This window comes from Protopterus annectens, chromosome 1.part2, assembly GCF_019279795.1.
Source record: "Protopterus annectens isolate FY-2018-M chromosome 1.part2, PAN1.0, whole genome shotgun sequence".
Classification (NCBI taxonomy): domain Eukaryota; kingdom Metazoa; phylum Chordata; order Ceratodontiformes; family Protopteridae; genus Protopterus; species Protopterus annectens.
This window is the reverse complement of record NC_056727.1, coordinates 1,224,208,414-1,224,228,069: the sequence shown is the minus strand read 5'-3', so window position 1 is coordinate 1,224,228,069 and position 19,656 is coordinate 1,224,208,414. Positions and strand designations below refer to the sequence as shown.

The 19,656-nt window shown below is 37.6% G+C and overlaps 1 protein-coding gene across 1 annotated transcript in view; it reads left to right on the top strand.

The window, feature by feature from the left end:
* The window catches only part of LTV1 (LTV1 ribosome biogenesis factor), a 388,845-nt gene that overhangs the window by 301,709 nt on the left and 67,480 nt on the right, over positions 1-19,656 (top strand). The window contains exon 10 of the mRNA XM_044060085.1: positions 7,822-8,022. Within this exon, the coding sequence (XP_043916020.1) occupies positions 7,822-8,022 (201 nt within the window). The remainder of the gene's footprint in view (positions 1-7,821; positions 8,023-19,656) is intronic.

The following is a 19,656-nucleotide window of genomic DNA, read 5'->3' as shown; positions in this document are numbered from 1 at the left end:
AGTACAGGGTTTAATTCTGACCTCAGGTTATTGGCTAGGCTTAAAACGGCCCTTCAGGGCAGCTAGTCTAGTATTCACATATAAATGTGTGAACCTGCTTGTTCTAATTCCCGTTTAATTGAATTTTTATTTTTGTACTGCTTTTGCTTATAATTGTATATCTCTGTATTGCTTTACTTTTTTCCCCCCTCAACTTTTAATATTTGTAAAGTGCTTGGGGACCAGATACTAAATGTAGTTTGCATTTTTGGTACTCCATAGTGGACCTCATTTATGTCAGGCTAATGAGGGAGTTTTGGAGAGGTACTGCTAGAGTTTGCATCACTTTTTGCCACTCCCCTGGATTATTTTAGATTCTTTGATGGGCAGTAGGCTGTTCAGGTTTATATATTTGTCAGTCTCTGCTGAGAGGTATTTAACACTTTTAAGAGTTTTACCTTTTGTCCCATGGTGGCTGAAAAAGTTGTGGTTTCAGGCTTTAGGAACCTAACTCTGTGTAAGATGTGTTAGACAAAGTAACGGTCACCTCTACCTTAAAGCACAATTAAAATTTCAGAAATGATCGAAGTTGAAGAAACTGTTTCACTAGCCAAACATCCAATGTGAAGTTGTTCAATCTCGCCGTTCATTCTTTACTGATGGGTTTGGAGCCGATCCCATGGCTCAGATACAGCCAATTGCAAAGCTCGAGGTCTTCAAATAGTTCGAGGCCAATTCCCTATCCCTATCCCATGGTGCACCTGGAGTTACCTCAGATCTAGTTTACCGCTGCAACAGATCGGAGGTTCTGCTTTAGCTTGGGCCAATAAAACAGTTTTTTTCATTACTTACTAAAAAATATTGCTAGTTAGATAGAATAGTTTAGGATCATTTTTAACGCTCTTATAGCTTTTTGGTGTGTTTTCCCTCTTTATATCCCTTCCCATGTAGTGTGCTTTAACAAATTTCTAGTTGGCTTCTTATAGGCCTAATTTAATAGTTTTTCTCAAATTACAGTGTTATTACAGTGACCTTTTTCACAATTTCTACTGTTTTCTTAGATACAGTCTTTTGTTGTGTGGTCTGTCTAGCCTTAAGAATGTTTATAGATCAGCCTTAGTAGTTTATTACTGTTGAAGCTGTAGTTTGCAGTAAACCTTAGATAATTTTAGATAAAGTTGTTGTTTCATAGCAGCTATCTCCATTTTTTTTTGCATAGTCTGCTTGGAATTTCTTATTGTGTGATTTTACATTTATACTTGTATTACTGTGAGTGTGATTTAGCCTGCTATTAATTAAGGCTTGTGTGAATAATTACTGTTGTGTGATTTATCCTGCTTTTATTTTAGGCTTGTGTCAGTAATTATTGTTGTGGTTTTTTTGTGGTGACAGTAATTTTCCTGAGATTACTATGGCTGACCAAGATAAGCACCCTACGTCTGGCTTCAAAAAGTGCCCAAAGTGTGGCCAAAAGATGTCTGTTACAGACAGCCACGTAAATTGTGTTTACTGTCCAGGGGCTCTGCATTTGCAAGACAGTTGTTACTCAAGATTCTTTTTTGGTTCCAAGGAAGACTGGGGACTGGAGACCGATACTGGACCTCAGCAGACTGAACCAATACGTAAAGAAAGAGGAAGTTTTGGATGGTCACGATTCAGTCTGTACTTCCCTTCTTAGGGAAAGACAATTGGATGTGCTTGATAGAGCTCAAGGATGCATACTACCACATAAAAATGGCCAGACCATCCAGGGATCTCCTGGTGTTCCGACGTGGAGCCAATCATTATCAGTTTCGAGCCCTGCCCTTTGGTCTCACTACAGCCCCCAGAGTTTTCACCAAATGCATGGTAGTGGTCACAGCTCATCTGAGGCGTCTAGGATTCCGGGTGTTTCCGTACTTAGATGATTGGCTTCTTACTGCCACCACCAGGCATCAACTCATTCAGGCCAGGGAGTCCACTCTGTCACTCTGCAATCATCTGGGCATTACAATCGACTCAGAAAAATCTGCCTTGTCGGCATCGCAGCATATTGTTTTTATCTGGGCAGAGTCAGACATCACCACCACCACCACACTAAGGCTTCCAATAGAAAGAGTCCTTCGTCAGCATGTCAGCATTCTGATATCAAAAGACTGAGCACCAGCATCAGAAGTTCTGAAATTATTGGGGATGATGGCAGCAGCAATTCTAGCCATACCACTAGCTCGTATGCGCATGCGGATACAATGGCTGTTGTTCAATCAATGGTCTTACCATGAGCTTCCCATGTCTCACACTAATGATCACAAATTCCTGCAAAAAGGACCTTCAGTGGTGGTTGACCTCACTTCATGACACGGTAGGATGCCCATTTGTGCTACCCCATCCAGCGACCACAGTGTCCACGGACGCCTCCCTGATAGGGGGGGGGGCATTTTCAGGGAAACAACCCAAGGCACATGGATCGATCAAGAGACACATCTGCATGTCAATGTCCTGGAAATGAGAGTGATACTTCTGGCATTGCAGTACTTTCAGGACTTTCTTCCTCTGGGTACGATTGTGATTCAGGAAGACGACATGTTGGTGGTCTGGTATTTGAACAAACAAGGAGTTACCAGGTTTTGCACCCTTTGTTGAGAGGCCCTCAGAGTATGGCATGGCAGTGGGGTGCTTCCACCCAGTGCTTTCTTTTGGCAACGCACATCCCAGGGAAATCCAACGTGATGGTAGAGAAGCTCAGCAGGGCCATCTTGTTGCCCCACGAGTGGTCCCTCAAGAAAGAAATACCGGGCAAGATATTCCACAGGTGGGGCCAGCCTTGCTACGACCTTTTTGCCAATCACATGAACATGAAATGCAGAAGCTACTTTGCCCTGATTCCCCCTCTGGGAGAAGCCTCAAGGGACACACTCGTACACGATTAGCCTCTGGGTCTCCTCTATGCATTTCCACCAATCCCGTTAATACCCAAGGTTCTACAGAAGGCAAAACCCCTGGGTAGAGCCATCATTCTAATAGCTCCTCATTGGCCTCATCAGATTTGGTTCCCCTTCCTTCGACTTCATCTTTTGGAGGATCCTTGGATTCTGGACCCAGTTCCAGACCTTCTGACGCACTTGTCAGAGGATCTTCATCCCTCTCTGCAGTCCTTGAAGCTGACAGCTTGGCTGCTCTAGTTCCCATCATAGCCAGGTTCCATAACCTCTCCAGTGAGACAAAACAGATCCTTTTATCTTCTCATAAATCTTCTACTAGGAAGCTATAGCTTAGCAAATGGAAAAAATTTTCTATATGGGCCTCTAAAAATAATATTGATCCTTACCAAGCCCCTATGGCCTCCATTTTAGAGTTCTTAACTATGATTTGTAACAAAGGAGCTGCAGCAGCAACAGTTCATGTTCAGTTGGCTGCTATTTCTAATTTTCATCTTAGATTTGAAGGGTTGAATATTATGTACCACCTGTGAAATCTCCCTGTTCTCCATGGAATCTAAATTTTATGCTTTTCCTGGATAATTCTTCTGCCATTTGAACCAGCGTCCTCTTATGACCTAAATTTTTATCATGGAAGACCATTTTTCTGGTAGCTATTACTTCTGCCCACAGAGTGTCAGAGCTTCAGGCTTTATCCATCAAGCCTCCTTATTTGATATTCCATGCTGACAGAGTCTCACTTAGAGCAAACCCCTCATTTTTGCCCAAAGTTTATTACTGAAACCAATCTTAACTAGTTTATTGATTTACCAGTCTTCTTCCCCAACCATTCAAACAATTTAGAGTATATGCTGCACAAGCTTGATGTTCACATACAGCTCAGATTTTATTTGGATAGGACAAAAGATTTCAGGAAATCAGACCAACTTTTTGTTTCATTCTCGGACTCCAGGAAGGGTAGACCCAGTGGCTAAAACAACTTTCTAAATGGTTATCTGATTGTATCACCTTTGCCTGTTCAGCTGCCAATATGCCTTTGCAACACAAGATTAAAGCTCACTCAACCAGAGCAGTTTCTGCTTCATCTGCTTTTTCTGCCAGGCTTCCTATTGATAACATTTGTATAGCAGCCACTTGGTCAAAACCTCATACCTTTATTACTCATTACAAAGTTGACAAGGCCTCCAGGGACAGGGCCTCCTTTGGATCCACAGTTCTGAGAAATGTACTCCCGTTAGCCAGCCGAGATTGATGGTGCTTGGGACGCTACCCATCAGTAAAGAATGAACGGTGAGATTGAACAACTTCACATAAAGAAGTTATGTACTTACCATAACATTCCATGTGAGTTGTTCATCTCGCCTTCATTCTTACGTCTCTCCCTCCTACCCCCTCCTGTGCTGATAGCTGACCGAGATGCTGGATCCATCTTGGTTATTCAATCCTTCTATACCTTTCTCTTGAGAGTGAAAGAATGACATATGGTATTATTATATGCAGCAAACAAGATCTGAGGTATCCCCAGGTGCATCATGAGATAGGGACTTGGCCTCGAGCTCTTTGAAGACCCTTGATCTTTGCAATTGGTAATATCGGAGCTGAGGGATCGGCTCCAAACCCATAAATAAAGAATGAAGGCAAGATGAACAACTCACGTGGAACGTTATGGTAAGTACATCACTTCTTTTTTTGTTGTGTAGGAGAAGCTCTTTGTGGAGAGCTGTCCTGTACTGCCTCATTTGGTTAGTTTACATCTGATCCTAGTCCATGTTTGGCAGTAATTGGATTTGGATCTCTTACTCTGTGGTCATTGTGCAGGCATCAACCATCTCTGCACATGTCAGTCTTGTGGAAGGCGGAACTGTATCCCAACACTGGATAGTTATGTAGTTCTGTGAAGGTGCTGTGTATCTTTATCTGTTGCTGAATGACTCTTTTCTTTGGGATTTGAATTTCATGACTGACACATTTGCCCATCAACTGTTCAACTCACTGCTTCAGTAGCTCTGAAATTCGGTTTACCTTTATATCGTCGATCACACATGATTGACCTGCCACTTGATCAAACCATTTAAGCAAAACGAAACCGTGAAAATTTTTAAATGTCGAAATTGTCGAATTTTGACATTTCGGCCACACCACACCTCCACACCAGTGCTACCATGGGTCAAAAAGGGGCAAGGTTTTGCCGTTCGCTTATGTGGAATTCAACGTTGGAGACGTTCGCACTTTGGTGTTCGCGGAAGCCGTTTCGCCCATATTGGGATCGATAATGTAAAGGTAAACCCTGAAATTCATCTTTTTCAAGATACTTTTATTGGTGTCCTTTTGTTGTCTGTATGAAATGTCAGCTCCAAGTCCTTATCTGTCCATATTGTCCTTTAAATAAGTCTCTTCATCTTCCTGTTTTCTTTTGGAGACAGAATCTCTCACTAGCTTCTCACATTTAACCAAAATTATATTAAATGAGTTTATGAAGAAAAATCAGTTTGTCTTATTTGCCCTGGCGAAAGGGGGGGGGTTGCCTTTCAAAAGCTGAGGAAATCCTAACCAGCGGGATTGCTATCTACATTATCTTTTGTGACAAGGTGTCTAAATCACCTTTTGGGAAGTGCTATCAGAGGCCACTCCACCGGATATACCTGCTTTGAGGATTTCAAGAATGTGTGCACTGCAGCCTTCGGTTTTTTTGTTCTCATCTGTATTGCTTGGGTTCTAATTCTGGGATTCAAATCTGCTTTGGCACCTGATTGCTTTAGGAACTGGCCTTTTGAACTTTTTACTTTTAGACCTTCCTTCTGCTTCCCAGGGAGGTATCCTTTTCACTTCTTATTCTTAGCAGTAGGTACCTAGTGCTAAGAGTATTTTTCAAGCATTCCCACAGTATTAGTTGATGTAGAAGAAGGCCTTTTTATGTTTGCTTCTCTTCTCCTCCTCCTGTGTTTGCACAGCCTGCTTACCCAGAATCTAAAGATCGATTTTCCTGTGTGCTGAGCAGGTGTATAATGTTATGCTCTTGTATGTTTCTGCTGCTTTCATGTTTTTCCTACTCTGTACGTCAGGTGTCAGACTTGGGAATGCAACTTCTGAGTGTACCTTCTTACCTCTGTTGCATCATAACATGGGGCCAGTAGGTATAATACTACTAAGGTGAGAGGTGGAAGCATTTCAGAGCTGTGTTGATCTGGAAGTGTCAAAAATGCAACAGTTGTCCACTGCAGATGATCTTGCTACAGATTATCTGATATGGTGAGTGTGTACCTGTTGCATCTTAGTTCATCAAACCTGTGAAGATCTTTACCCTAAACTGACATTATGTACTATGAAAGGGTTATGCAGAAATCATTTTTTGAGTATTTTGTGCATAAAATAATGTGGAAGAGAAAAGCTTAGGCAGAAGATTTGTGCAGAAAACCAGTGTTGAGTAATTTGTGTGTAAAGCAATTTAGAAAAGCATTTAGGCAGAGATAAGTGTACATGATTTTTTACACTGGTAAGATGTATATAAATTGCACAATATACATACACACAATATACATACAGTGCTTTCAAGGAAGTATAACCTACATATTATAGTGATAAATTTTATTTAGTTTTAAAATTTAAACAGAAAGGGCAGAGTTACAATTTTTTAGGGAAAGGTTTTATTGTGAAGAGTGGATAAAAATGGACATTGACAATTCACCTGTCTGCTTAATGGATAAGAGTAGTGATAGGGCTTTTACTCTAAGCACACAAGAGAGAGGGGTCATTCTGCTTTTACAAATTGCCCTGATGAGGCCTCACTTAGAATATTCTTGGCAATTCTGTGGTCTGTGCACAAAGAAAATTATGAAGATATTGAAATAAGATTGGAAGTGAGTATTTTGATAATAATTGGGATTTGGAGGATAGGGAATGTGAGGGGGTGATACTGGTGGCTGTAAACTTAGTTCGGTCTAGAGGAACAAAGGGAACAAAGAGGACAGAAGTGAGGACAGAAGTTAGTGCAATCTGAAGAGCGAGGGTTTGAATGAAACTTAATATTAAGGATATTGCAAGAAGGAGGGGACATTAGTGTGCAAACTGTGAGTTTGAGTTTAAAGTCTTGAGACATGCAGAGAAACTTTTCAGGGAGACATTTTCTTCCTGGATGGTGTGGTTCTAGTGATGTAACCAACAATGGGTCGAATAAGTGGGAGTGTCAGGGACATGGGGGAAGAATTGGTTAGATTTTTTTGAACATTTAGGTAAATAAAATGTATTCATCTGTAAAGTTAGGAGTTTCACACTGATCATCCTAGTTTTGAGTTTAAGATTATATGGATCTACTTTTTCTTATTGAAAGCTCATGCTTTTGAAAAGGAAAAGTAAGAACCCGTTTATGTGAAAGTTCACTTAATGAAAGTGCATTTTCGTGACTATCGGTTCACTGAACCAGTAATATGAACAAAAAAACCCCACTGCAGCACCAAAGCATGCTACAGTGGGGATAAGGGGAATATACCTTTTCCACACTGTAGGGCGGTCTCTGAGCTAGTATATATAAAGTAGACGGGGTGTGGGGAGTGCAAGGGGGTTTGTTCCCCTGCAAAAATGCCTTTGTAGTGTTTTTTTTTTTGTTTGTTGATATTACTGGTTTGGTGAACTGGTAGTTGCGAAAGTGCACATTCACGTAAATGGTTTCGTACTTTTCCTTTTCAAAAGCATGAGATTTCAATAAGAAAAAGTAGATGTGTGTGTGTGTATATATATATATATATATATATATATATATATATATATATATATATATAGAGAGAGAGAGAGAGAGAGAAACCCTCTTGACAGTATAAAAGTCACACTAGTGCCTCTAGTTGTTTCAAATGTTAGTTGAAATGTCATATCTTAGTGATGCATGTAATTATCTTTTATTGAATTGTCATCTGTTATCTTTTTGTTTTAGACTAAACTTGTTGAGGTTTCAAAGAAAACCGGTGTACCACTAGGTGTACTTCCGCAAAGGAGCCTTACTTCTAAGCAGGTGGAACGCATGCAGATGATAAATGACAGTGATCTTCCAAGAGCTGCAACACAACCACGAGACAAATCTGAGACAAAAGACGAAAGAAAAACTAGAAAAAAAGCAATCAAAGAAGAGCGAAAAGTAATAACTTTTTTTTTTCAGACTGTCAGAACATCATGTCAAGTGTGGTGCTGATTTTTGTTAGTAACATAAAGGTAAACTGTAGTGACCGGGACATGAAAGATAGATCCTTTGTGGTTTATTTTAATGGTTAATTTTACTAAAAGTATTTGCTAGTTAATGTTCTACTTATAACAGAATACATATTAAATACTGATAAAGCACGGCAACAACGTAATTGAATGAAAGGCTGGTGTGGAAGGCAAACACAATAACTCCTCTGCTTGGACACGGTACAAAAAGTTTATTACACACAAAAAAGAAAGAACACCAGGTTAAGCGCTTTCATCTGACACATGCAGACTTCTTCAGAACAGACATACAGCTGCACTTTCATTTTATAGTCATTATGGCGCCAAAAACCACTTCACAAACAATAATGATTTAAAGGTGTATACAAAAAACGTGTATACAAAAAACGTGTCTTAATAATAAATTTTATCTTAAAAAATCCTGTCTTAAAAATAAGGAATTCCTCCAATATATTAAGCATATTAAGCATATAAAAACACATAATAGTACATGATTCCCTTAACATTTTAAATGTTAATAAGGTATATAAATTCTAAATAAATACTAATTAAATATCTCTTAGATCAAATGCTCATAATGACTGTTGTCAAAATACAAACCTGACAATAACTATGATTCATAGACTGTTTTAGAATTAATTCATGGACTGTTTAAAAATTATATAAAAAAATATATATATATGCGAAATATATGTGCGGAACGCTGTTCCAAACACTATGCTAACTGCAAGAACGGTTTTATGCTGATAAAATCATTGATGCCAGGCAATCTTGTGGCATCAGTGATAATCTGCCACTTGCTCTCCTTCATGGCCAAAAAAGCTTTTACGTTCCCCCCATATACTGTAATATTAACCTTATCAATGATTAAGAATTTAAAATAATGCGTATCACCATATTTAAATATATGCCTGTAAAGGGCATTCTTTGCATCTTTGCTCTTAATACTATATAAATGCTCATAAATACGACGTCTCAATTGTCTCTCAGTCTTGCCTATGTAAAACGCTGAGCATACTTGGCAAGTTGCAAGATAGACGACAAATTTAGTATTGCAATTTCCAGTCCTACAATGTATATATGTTTTGTTGAAATTTTCTAATTTTACACCCCCTATTTCATTAATGGTATAACATTGGTTGCATGTTCCGCATTTACTTGTACCAGATGATCCCCCTTTTTTACCACTAGTATTGGATTCTAAAATCCTTTTGAGGTTGTGTCCTGTTTTGTAAACAAATTTGGGATGAGACCCCAAAGTCAAAGCCAGATCATCGTTCATAGTAATTAAATTCCAATGTTGCCTCACTATGTTTTCAATGTACTGAACTATGGGTGAATACATTAACACACAAACCCTATTGTCAAATCCCTCCTTTTGTTTGTTGTCTGATGGTAAAACACCATATGTTGAGTTACCCAACAAAGGTATATATTTGTTACCCCATTCTTTGCTGACATATTTAACAACATCATTTAATAGGGTAACCGGGTATCCTCTCACACTAAACATTGACCTAATTAATTCGAGTTCATTATCCAAGACAGCTCTAGTCGAAGACATGCGGGCTGCTCGGATACACTGTCCTTTAAAAACGTTTTTAAAAACAAATTTGGGATGATTACTGCTAAATTCCAAGTAATCATTGGAAAATGTCGACTTTCTATGTATACAAGAGACAAAAATCCATCGTCACCATGGCTAACATAAGTGTCCAAGTAGGCTGTACCCTTTTTATTAATATTATATGTAAACTTTAAAAAGTCTGTGGTGGTGTTGATATAATCAAAGAAAGGCGGAATTAATTCTTCTGGACCCTTCCATAGCACAAAAAGATCATCCAAAAACCTTGAATAATAAACAGTGTGTTGAAAAAATTCGCTTCTAAATAGGTATAGGTTTTCCCATTCAAGCATGACAAGATTTGCAAATATGGGAGAGCATGCAGCTCCCATTGCAACACCCCTAGTCTGTCTAAAGTATTCATTTTCAAAGTGTATATAATTGTAGTCTTAATACTAAGCCCATCATATCAACAATGAGGCTAATCCTGTCCCATTCCATGTTGGAATATTTCCTACGGCTGTTGCAAAAATAATCAAGTCCAATTTCTTTAGGGATACATGAGAAAAGATCAATTACGTCAATAGTGATGTAAATGAGGTTCTCATTCCATAATGCAATGTTAAATTCCTAAGAAACATCCATGAATCTTTTATAAGGTGAGGAATGTTTTTATATATGTGCTTCACCCGTTTATCAATAGCTACACCCAAGGGAAATGTTTTAGACCTACTACCCGATATAATGGGTCTAAAAGGGGGGCATTCCATATTTTTATGTACCTTGGGTATTCCTGTAATTGTGGCTAAAGTCGGATGTTCAACTTTCAAAAACTGATGCACCTCATCTGTAATTCTGTGATCTATAACATATCCTTCCACAGCTAAATCAATTCTCCTGTAGCCGATGTTAACTTCATTAAGAGAGATGGCCTCATAATTCCCTGATTGATATAATATGTTATAGATTTCATTAATATAACCCATTTTATTGTATAAAACAATACCTCCCCCTTTATCGGGTTTCATAACCCTCACTTCGTTATTATTTACTAATGAATGTAAACAGGTACGTTCCTCTTCAGTTAAATTGTCCTTCTTATTCAACATTGCATACCTTTCGCTCTTATATACTTTATAAAAAGTATATATGTCCTGACAAACCATTTTCTCATAACTTGCCACAACCGCATGGTTGCAGGGTATATATGTACTTTTCTTCTTGAGTACAACCTGTTCCCTCCCATTATGTATAACATCATTGTTGTTAAATTCATTGTTTTTAAATTCATTGTTTTTAAATTGTAGGGCTAAATTCAATCTCCGACAATATAATTTAAATTCATTGATGACATCAACTAAATTAAAACTCACAGTCGGTATAAATTTCATTCCTTTAGAAAATAAACTGTAAAATTCATCTGATATGTCAACATTTGTGTAATTAAATACTTTAAACCCATTGTATGAGCTCACTATCTGATCCTTTTCCACCTGTGTTAGTACATCAGAATTCACAACAGATGCTTGACTAAGAACCAAGTTTGCTACTACAGGGCAGTCACTCATCGTACCATTGTCAGACCCAGTTTTGCTTATCTCCTTTTCATATAACTGGGAGTGAATTAATTTATCTGACGGGGGAAAAACCTGCCACCCCGAAAATTTACATTCCTATCAGTATGTCTATCATCATACCTTTGATGTCTATCACTGCCACCTTCCCTATGGTTTTTAGGCCAAATATATGCTCTGTTGTTAGTATACTGGTCCAAATCACAAACTGTTTTCCTACTTTTTCTTTGATATATAGTAGTAGCTTTCTGCTGTGCCATTGTAAACTGTTTGTCGTACAATTCATTCCATTTAGGAAACAATTCATTAGTAATTAATTCATGATTTAAATCATCAACTCCTGTATTAAACGTGAAAGTTTTTCATCATTTTTCTTTATCAACATATATAACAATAACCAAAACTGTCAAACATATGATTACATTCACTCATCCCATCATAATCCAAATCAACCCCCATAGGCATCTTAAAAAATCTAATACCCTTAGGTACTATTTTTAAAGACATACATTTAGTAAAATATGCATTTTCAATGTTAATATTCTTAATAGACCATAGCTTCTTAACAAACAGATATATCCTGTCCTTAATAGTAGAATCATCCCTATTAAAATCATCTCTTAAAATGTTGACCATTTGTATAACCCCCTTCAACATCCTGTTTTGTGAACTCATAATCATCCTTCATAAAACATTCCAATAAGTCATTTGTTTCACCACCTTTAGATTTACTCATCACATTGTTTGCTGTGATTGTTAACATACTGCTTTTTACCCTTAAGAACATTCACATTTCTAAATATATCGGGACTCGAAACATTTATAACATGTTCTGAAATAAGCTCAGTACCTCTTGCGTTGTCTAATTGTGTCTTGGCAACACCAGAATATGTTTTAAGAGGCATAGGGCATTTGGGACGCGCCCCAAGCCGTTCCGCCTCCTTCCGTGCATGAAAGAAACTAAAATCAAATGTGAAATCAGTAATTGAGTCCCTGCTGTTATTTAAATTAATTTCCTAACTTTTGCACAATAATCTGTCCTCAGTCAAGCGTTTAACGCCATCTGCGTTTATTGCTTGACCATTAGGTATCTCAAACTGAGAGCTCGACTCGACCAGTGGTGCAGTCACTGTGTTGGAAACAGGAAACGGTTCCCCCGCTAATGATATTTCCTGCTGCTGGTCCGTTGTAATAGTTGCCTCGACCTTGCCCATAGCTGTAAAAGCTCGTCTGACCAAGTCCACTAACCGAGCCATCTCGGTTTTTGAAGAGGAGATCTCCTCCTGTATTTTAACGAACTCCGTTCTGTCCCATGAAGCCTGAGGATCCTCGATTGTGCCTTCCATCCCAAACGACGCTAAATCACTGACACAGCATGGCAACAACGTAATTGAATGAAAGGCTGGTGTGGAAGGCAAACACAATAACTCCTCTGCTTGGACACGGTACAAAAAGTTTATTACACACAAAAAAGTAAGAACACCAGGTTAAGCGCTTTCATCTGACACATGCAGACTCCTTCAGAACAGACATACAGCTGCACTTTCATTTTATAGTCATTATGGCGCCAAAAACCACTTCACAAACAATAATGATTTAAAGGTGTATACAAAAAACATCTATACAAAAAACGTGTCTTAATAATAAATCCTATCTTAAAAAATCCTGCCTTAAAAATAAGGAATTCCTCCAATATATTAAGCATATTAAGCATATAAAAAACACAATAGTACATGATTCCCTTAACATTTAAAATGTAAATAAGGTATATAAATTCTAAATAAATACTAATTAAATATCTCATAGATCAAATGCTCATAATGACTGTTGTCAAAACACAAACCTGACAATAACTATGATTCATAGACTGTTTTAGAATTAATTCATGGACTGTTTAAAAATTATATAAAAAATATATATATGCGAAATATATGTGCGGAACGCTGTTCCAAACACTATGCTAACTGCAAGAACGGTTTTATGCTGATAAAATCATTGATTCCAGGCAATCTTGTGGCATCAGTGATAATCTGCCACTTGCTCTCCTTCATGGCCAAAAAAGCTTTTACGTTCCCTCCATATACTGTAATATTAACCTTATCAATGATTAAGAATTTAAAATAATGCGTATCACCATATTTAAATATATGCCTGTAAAGGGCATTCTTTGTATCTTTGTTCTTAATACTATATAAATGCTCATAAATGCAACGTCTCAATTGTCTCTCAGTCTTGCCTATGTAAAACGCTGAGCATACTTGGCAAGTTGCAAGATAGACGACAAATTTAGTATTGCAATTTCCTGTCCTGCAATGTATATATGTTTTGTTGAAATTTTCCAATTTTACACCCCCTATTTCATTAATGGTATAACATTGGTTGCATGTTCCGCATTTACTTGTACCAGATGATCCCCCTTTTTTACCACTAGTATTGGATTCTAAAATCCTTTTGAGGTTGTGTCCTGTTTTGTAAACAAATTTGGGATGAGACCCCAAAGTCGAGACCCCAAAGTCAAAGCCAGATCATCGTTCATAGTAATTAAATTCCAATGTTGCCTCACTATGTTTTCAATGTACTGAACTATGGGTGAATACATTAACACACAAACCCTATTGTCAAAACCCTCCTTTTGTTTGTTGTCCGATGGTAAAACACCATATGTTGAGTTACCCAACAAAGGTATATATTTGTTACCCCATTCTTTGCTGACATATTTAACAACATCATTTAATAGGGTAACCGGGTATCCTCTCACACTAAACATTGACCTAATTAATTTGAGTTCATTATCCAAGACAGCTCTAGTCGAAGACATGCGGGCTGCTCAGATACACTGTCCTTCAAAAACGTTTTTAAAAACAAATTTGGGATGATTACTGCTAAATTCCAAGTAATCATTGGAAAATGTCGACTTTCTATGTATGCAAGAGACAAATCCATCGTCACCATGGCTAACATAAGTGTCCAAGTAGGCTGTACCCTTTTTATTGATATTATATGTAAACTTTAAAAAGTCTGTGGTGGTGTTGATGTAATCAAAGAAAGACTGAATTAATTCTTCTGGACCCTTCCATAGCACAAAAAGGTAATCCAAAAACCTTGAATAATAAACAGTGTGTTGAAAAAAATTCGCTTCTAAATAGGTATAGGTTTTCCCATTCAAGCATGACAAGATTTGCAAATATGGGAGCGCAAGCTGCTCCCATTGCAACACCCCTAGTCTGTCTAAAGTATTCATTTTCAAAGTGTATATAATTGTAGTCTAATACTAAGCCCATCATATCAACAATGAGGCTAATCCTGTCCCATTCCATGTTGGAATATTTCCTAAGGCTGTTGCAAAAATAATCAAGTCCAATTTCTTTAGGGATACATGAGAAAAGATCAATTACGTCAATAGTGATGTAAATGAGGTTCTCATTCCATAATTGCGATGTTAAATTCCTAAGAAACATCCATGAATCTTTTATAAGGTGAGGGATGTTTTTATATATGTGCTTCACCCATTTATCAATAGCTACACCCAAGGGAAATGTTTTAGACCTACTACCCAATATAATGGGTCTGAAAGGGGGGCATTCCATATTTTTATGTACCTTGGGTATTCCTATAATTGTGGCTAAAGTCGGATGTTCAACTTTCAAAAACTGATACACCTCATCTGTAATTCTGTGATCTATAACATATTCTTCCACAGTTAAATCAATTCTCCTGTAGCCGATGTTAACTTCATTAAGAGAGATGGCCTCATAATTCCCTGATTCCCTGAAGGGGAACGTACCTGTTTACATTCATTAGTAAATAATAACGAAGTGAGGGTTATGAAACCCGATAAAGGGGGCGGTATTGTTTTATACAATAAAATGGATTATATTAATGAAATCTATAACATATTATATCGATCAGGGAATTATGAGTTCTGAAGAAGTCTGCTTGCGCCAGATGAAAGCGCTTAACCTGGTGTTCTTTCTTTTTTGTGTGTAATAAACTTTTTGTACCGTGTCCAAGCCGAGGAGTTATTGTGTTTGCCTTCCACACCAGCCTTTCATTCAAATACTGATAAAGCTTTCAAATAGCCAAACATTTTATTCTCCTGGTGCCTCAACAATGAGCCTTCTAAGGGAAAAAAAATAATTAAAGAGACATACAACTGTCAGTTCAAGGTCATTACTGTTAAATTTATAAGATTTAACAAAACCAGTGACAGCAGTAGAAATGCTATTACAAATTAATTGGTTAATTAGCCATAGCTGTGAAAGTAAAGTAACATGTTCCATATACATTCCTGGTTTAAATCCCTCCCCCTTGGCATGTGTGCTGCATTTGTGTACATCTGGGTATTTTTGTATTGTAATGCCTGTCTTAAGCCAACCTTATCTTTTCCAGGATAATGGCTTTTTAAACCATTAGCCTGACTATTAAGATACTGCTTAAAACGTACTGCTAGAGGCGTAAAAGTAGACTTGTTTAATGTTTTAATATGGTCTTTAGTTTTCACACTGATAGATGAACCCTTGCAACATAATGAAATAATAGACTCCCTCACAGGGTTAGATTTATAACAGTTGTGGGCTAATATGTATCCCAAACTTTGCCGCAATAAAAAGAAAAAAAAGTGACAACAATGCACTCGTTGCATGATCCATCAATAGAATCTTCGAAAACGTTTTAATAAAGTATAGTGTCAGAGTAGTATATTCAAAGACTAAGTAGAATTGATGTTTCCTCAAAGGGTCTGCTGCCTAATGAGCGTCCATGATATCATCTCTGTTGTAGACCCCTTTTTCTTCTTAAAACTACACAACCTTCTTAATCTTAAAATGTTTGGTTTTGAGAGAGGCCAGCAGGTGGGGTGGATAACTACTTCATGGAGATAATCTAGCAATGATGTGGTCTTCCTAAATATTTTATTAACAGGAAGACCAGGAATCCCATGTAAAGGGAGGTCTGAAAAGTTCACCTTCACAAAGTGGCATGTCTAAATTATACCAAAACTAAAATTACTATAAGTTGCTGAAGAAAATGAAAGAATCCATGTCATGGATGCCTTTTGCTCAGAACAATCAAGTCATAAATAAAGTAGTAGTGTTTTCCAGCTTTTATTGATAATAAAATTGACTATTATAAATATATTCTTGTTCAAAAAGTTCCAGTACCAAATAGGGCAGCCATAGCCATATCCCGCGGTTGATAAAAAATCTATTCATCAGACAAGAAAAAAGTTTAGTAACGCAAAAATAAACTCCGTCACATAACCGATCAAAGGAGAAGTCACAAAACATTCAGTGCTTCCATGCAATGCTGCTAATGCATAATACTTGCATACAAACCTGCAATATCCGGAGTGTTCCATAAAATGCCCTCCTTCCAAGTTTCCTGACCATTCGTTTGTACAAAATCAGTAGTGTACGATTATAAACCAACCACAGATTTCATCAGATGTTTCACCTTTCCAGTGTTTTCACATAGACTGTACTAGAAATAGTAGGTGTACCTGTTGGAGGAAAAATGGATTTATGAACTTTGGGGAGACAGTAAAAAAAAGTAAACAGACATCATGAAAAATAATCTTTTTTTTTATCAAAATACTTTTCAGGAAAATAACCTAATACTTTTAGAAAACAAGTGATGAAAAGCCTTGACTGCAGTGTGATGGTCAGATCAGCCTTAGCATAAGTGTTCTTGCCCTCCAAGTGGTTGAGACATGTTTTTATAGTGATGAACATTCCTGACCATCAGTTTTCTACCTTAGTCAACTTTTTTAAATAGCAAGCCCAAACCATGACCAAAAGGGGGAAAAAACTAGAAAGAAAGCTGTTAAAGAAGAGTGAAGAGTATCATATTTTTCCTTTGTAGTAATTGGAACATATTTTGTTTTCTGAACAGGTGTTTTGGTAGTAGTAACCTAAAGGTAAACTGTAGTGAGTGGGACTTGAAAGATAGACCCTTTGTGGTTTCTTTTAATGGTTAATTTTACTAAACTAGGTTAAAGTTAGAATATATCCAGCAGACTTAAACTGATTTTTTAACTAGGTGTACGTAGTATTTTCTTTTCATTAAACCATGTCATAGAACTGTAAGCTTTTAGACAGGGATAGCCTTTTCTGTTGTGTTAAGAGAGGGTCACCTTAATATTATAACATAGTGAAAGGTTGTTTACCCATCAGGTTAGCTTGATAGATCCTGCTGTCTCATCTAGTACATTTTTTATCCCCACAAAGGCTAATGCAGATGTCATGCTAGTGAAGTATTGACACAGATGGGGCAAATTTTCAATATAAACAGTGTTGGCAAGCACAGTCTTCAGTTCCTCTCTCCATTGAGAAGTCATCCAGAATTCATTTTCTACATTTGTTTCAAAGGTATTTTAGTCTCAGAACATTGAGTTTGTCTGTTTTTGGGAGACAGGACTGCTGAGAAGACATCCATATTCAGTGAAAGGCCCAACTCTGATACAGAAGACTTAAAACTGTGTTGAAAATTTAGTAAAATTACCTAACATAGATTGTATATGGCATGCTATTTGTATCTGGTTCAGAAAAAGTTGAAGGAATTTGAAACATATTCAGAAAAGACATAATCTCATAAACCTGAAGAACTGTCTAGGTAAAATGGAGTAGAAAATATACTGAGAAAGAGGTATATCTAGAAAAGCAGGAAAAAAGTACAAGTTTTCACTGAGATCAGTGGAAGATGCTGCTTCAGTTTTGTCAGCTCCCAGAATTGTGGTTACTCAAGGCTATTATAAAGACACCTGCCAACATCAGACCCACTTTCAGAACCAGCCAAGACCATTCAAGTGCACAAGGTTAGCAGAAAGACTTTATTATGTTTATGATGCAGTGGATGCATCCTTGAGACCATCTTCATCTTGTGTAGTGTTAAGGAAGAAATGCCTGACTTAGAAAGTAAAGTGAGTAAAATGTCCTATGTCATTAATTTGCTCCATATCACCGCCATCTAGTTTTCCAAAAAATCTTTCTTACTAGTAAAAAACTTTTTTGCTGGAAACTTAACTCCTTCCCAAAAACGCTTCAGTGCAAAAAACTCCTCCACATCTACTTCAAAGGAAAACAATCCTCATCTATGTCCAATTCTAGAGGAAAGTTTAAATTCTGGCAAAGATGGTCGTGGTGACCACTGCTTGGATCTTTCTGTTCCCTTGAGACACACTTCACAGTAGTTTGGAAGACTTTTACAAATGAGCTTCAAGCCATTTCACAGTGCTGTGGTGCTTTGTAGAATGTAGTCATTCTCTGTTCTTCTGCAGTTTCTCACACATATATTGATGCAAACATCAGATTCTGGGTGCATTATTTTGATATAGCAGTTTCCCCAAAATAATGCAATACATTGGGTCTCGGACCAAAAAGGTTTATACATCTTTTCAGAACTGTTTCTGGTCCTAGAGATGAGCAGTACATGGATGTGAGAACTGGACTTGTGTCTCATTGTGTTTGTTCTCACAAAAAAGTACAGAGTGCTGTTTCCAAAGATACTTTATTACCTTTCATAGAAAGAAAAAATTGTCATGGCACCAGAGGAGGTGGGAGAATGTCTTCCACTGCTCTCAAGATGCATCCACCTCCAGTAGCAAATACATGAACAGCTGTCACCCTCTTCAGACTTTGTTAGACAAGCAGAAAATCAAAGTACAATGCCAAGCCTATTTTTCTGTACTGCATGCACGCATGCACCCAATAGACACACCAATATGGATAATTTAGAATTGCCAGTTTGCCTACTGCATTTCTTTGAGATGTGACTGGAGACTGAAGTACTGGGAAAAATCCCATGGAGATGCTGACTTCATACAGAAAACACCCTGTCCAGGAACCAAACCGGAAAACCTCATGCTGTGAGACAGCAGTGCTGATGCATCTTAGTGCGCCACTGTACTTGCCTCCATTAAAAAGTTCTGCTAGCAGAGCATATTTGACGATTGAGGTATTGTCACTTTACCAGTCTGTCAGTGCCTCTGTTTACAGTCCCTAGAGTATTTACCAGGCGTTTAGTTTGCTTTTCTTCAGAAATGTGCAGTCAATAGTTTCCAGAGCAGTAGCTAGGGCAACTGGTGTCCCCTCATACCAGAATTGCGGTGTATGTAGCTTTTCTCTGTCTAGTTTGAAGAGCATTCAAAGAAAAAAAAAATTAACGTGGCTCCCATCTACATCATTCACTTAAATACCCAAAGATGTTTAAATGAATGCATACACAGCTGTATAATTTTGGCATTTGGAAAAGCAGTTTTCACTTTTTTTTAATTATTACTGACCACTCCCCCCAACAGCTTACACCTGGAGCAGCTGCTCCTTCATCCCAACCTAGCCACAGTTCTGTCGTTTTCCAATACCTAGACATGATAGTTGCTTAGAATCAGGAACTGTTATTTTGTCATCATGGGATAATCATTCTAACACTG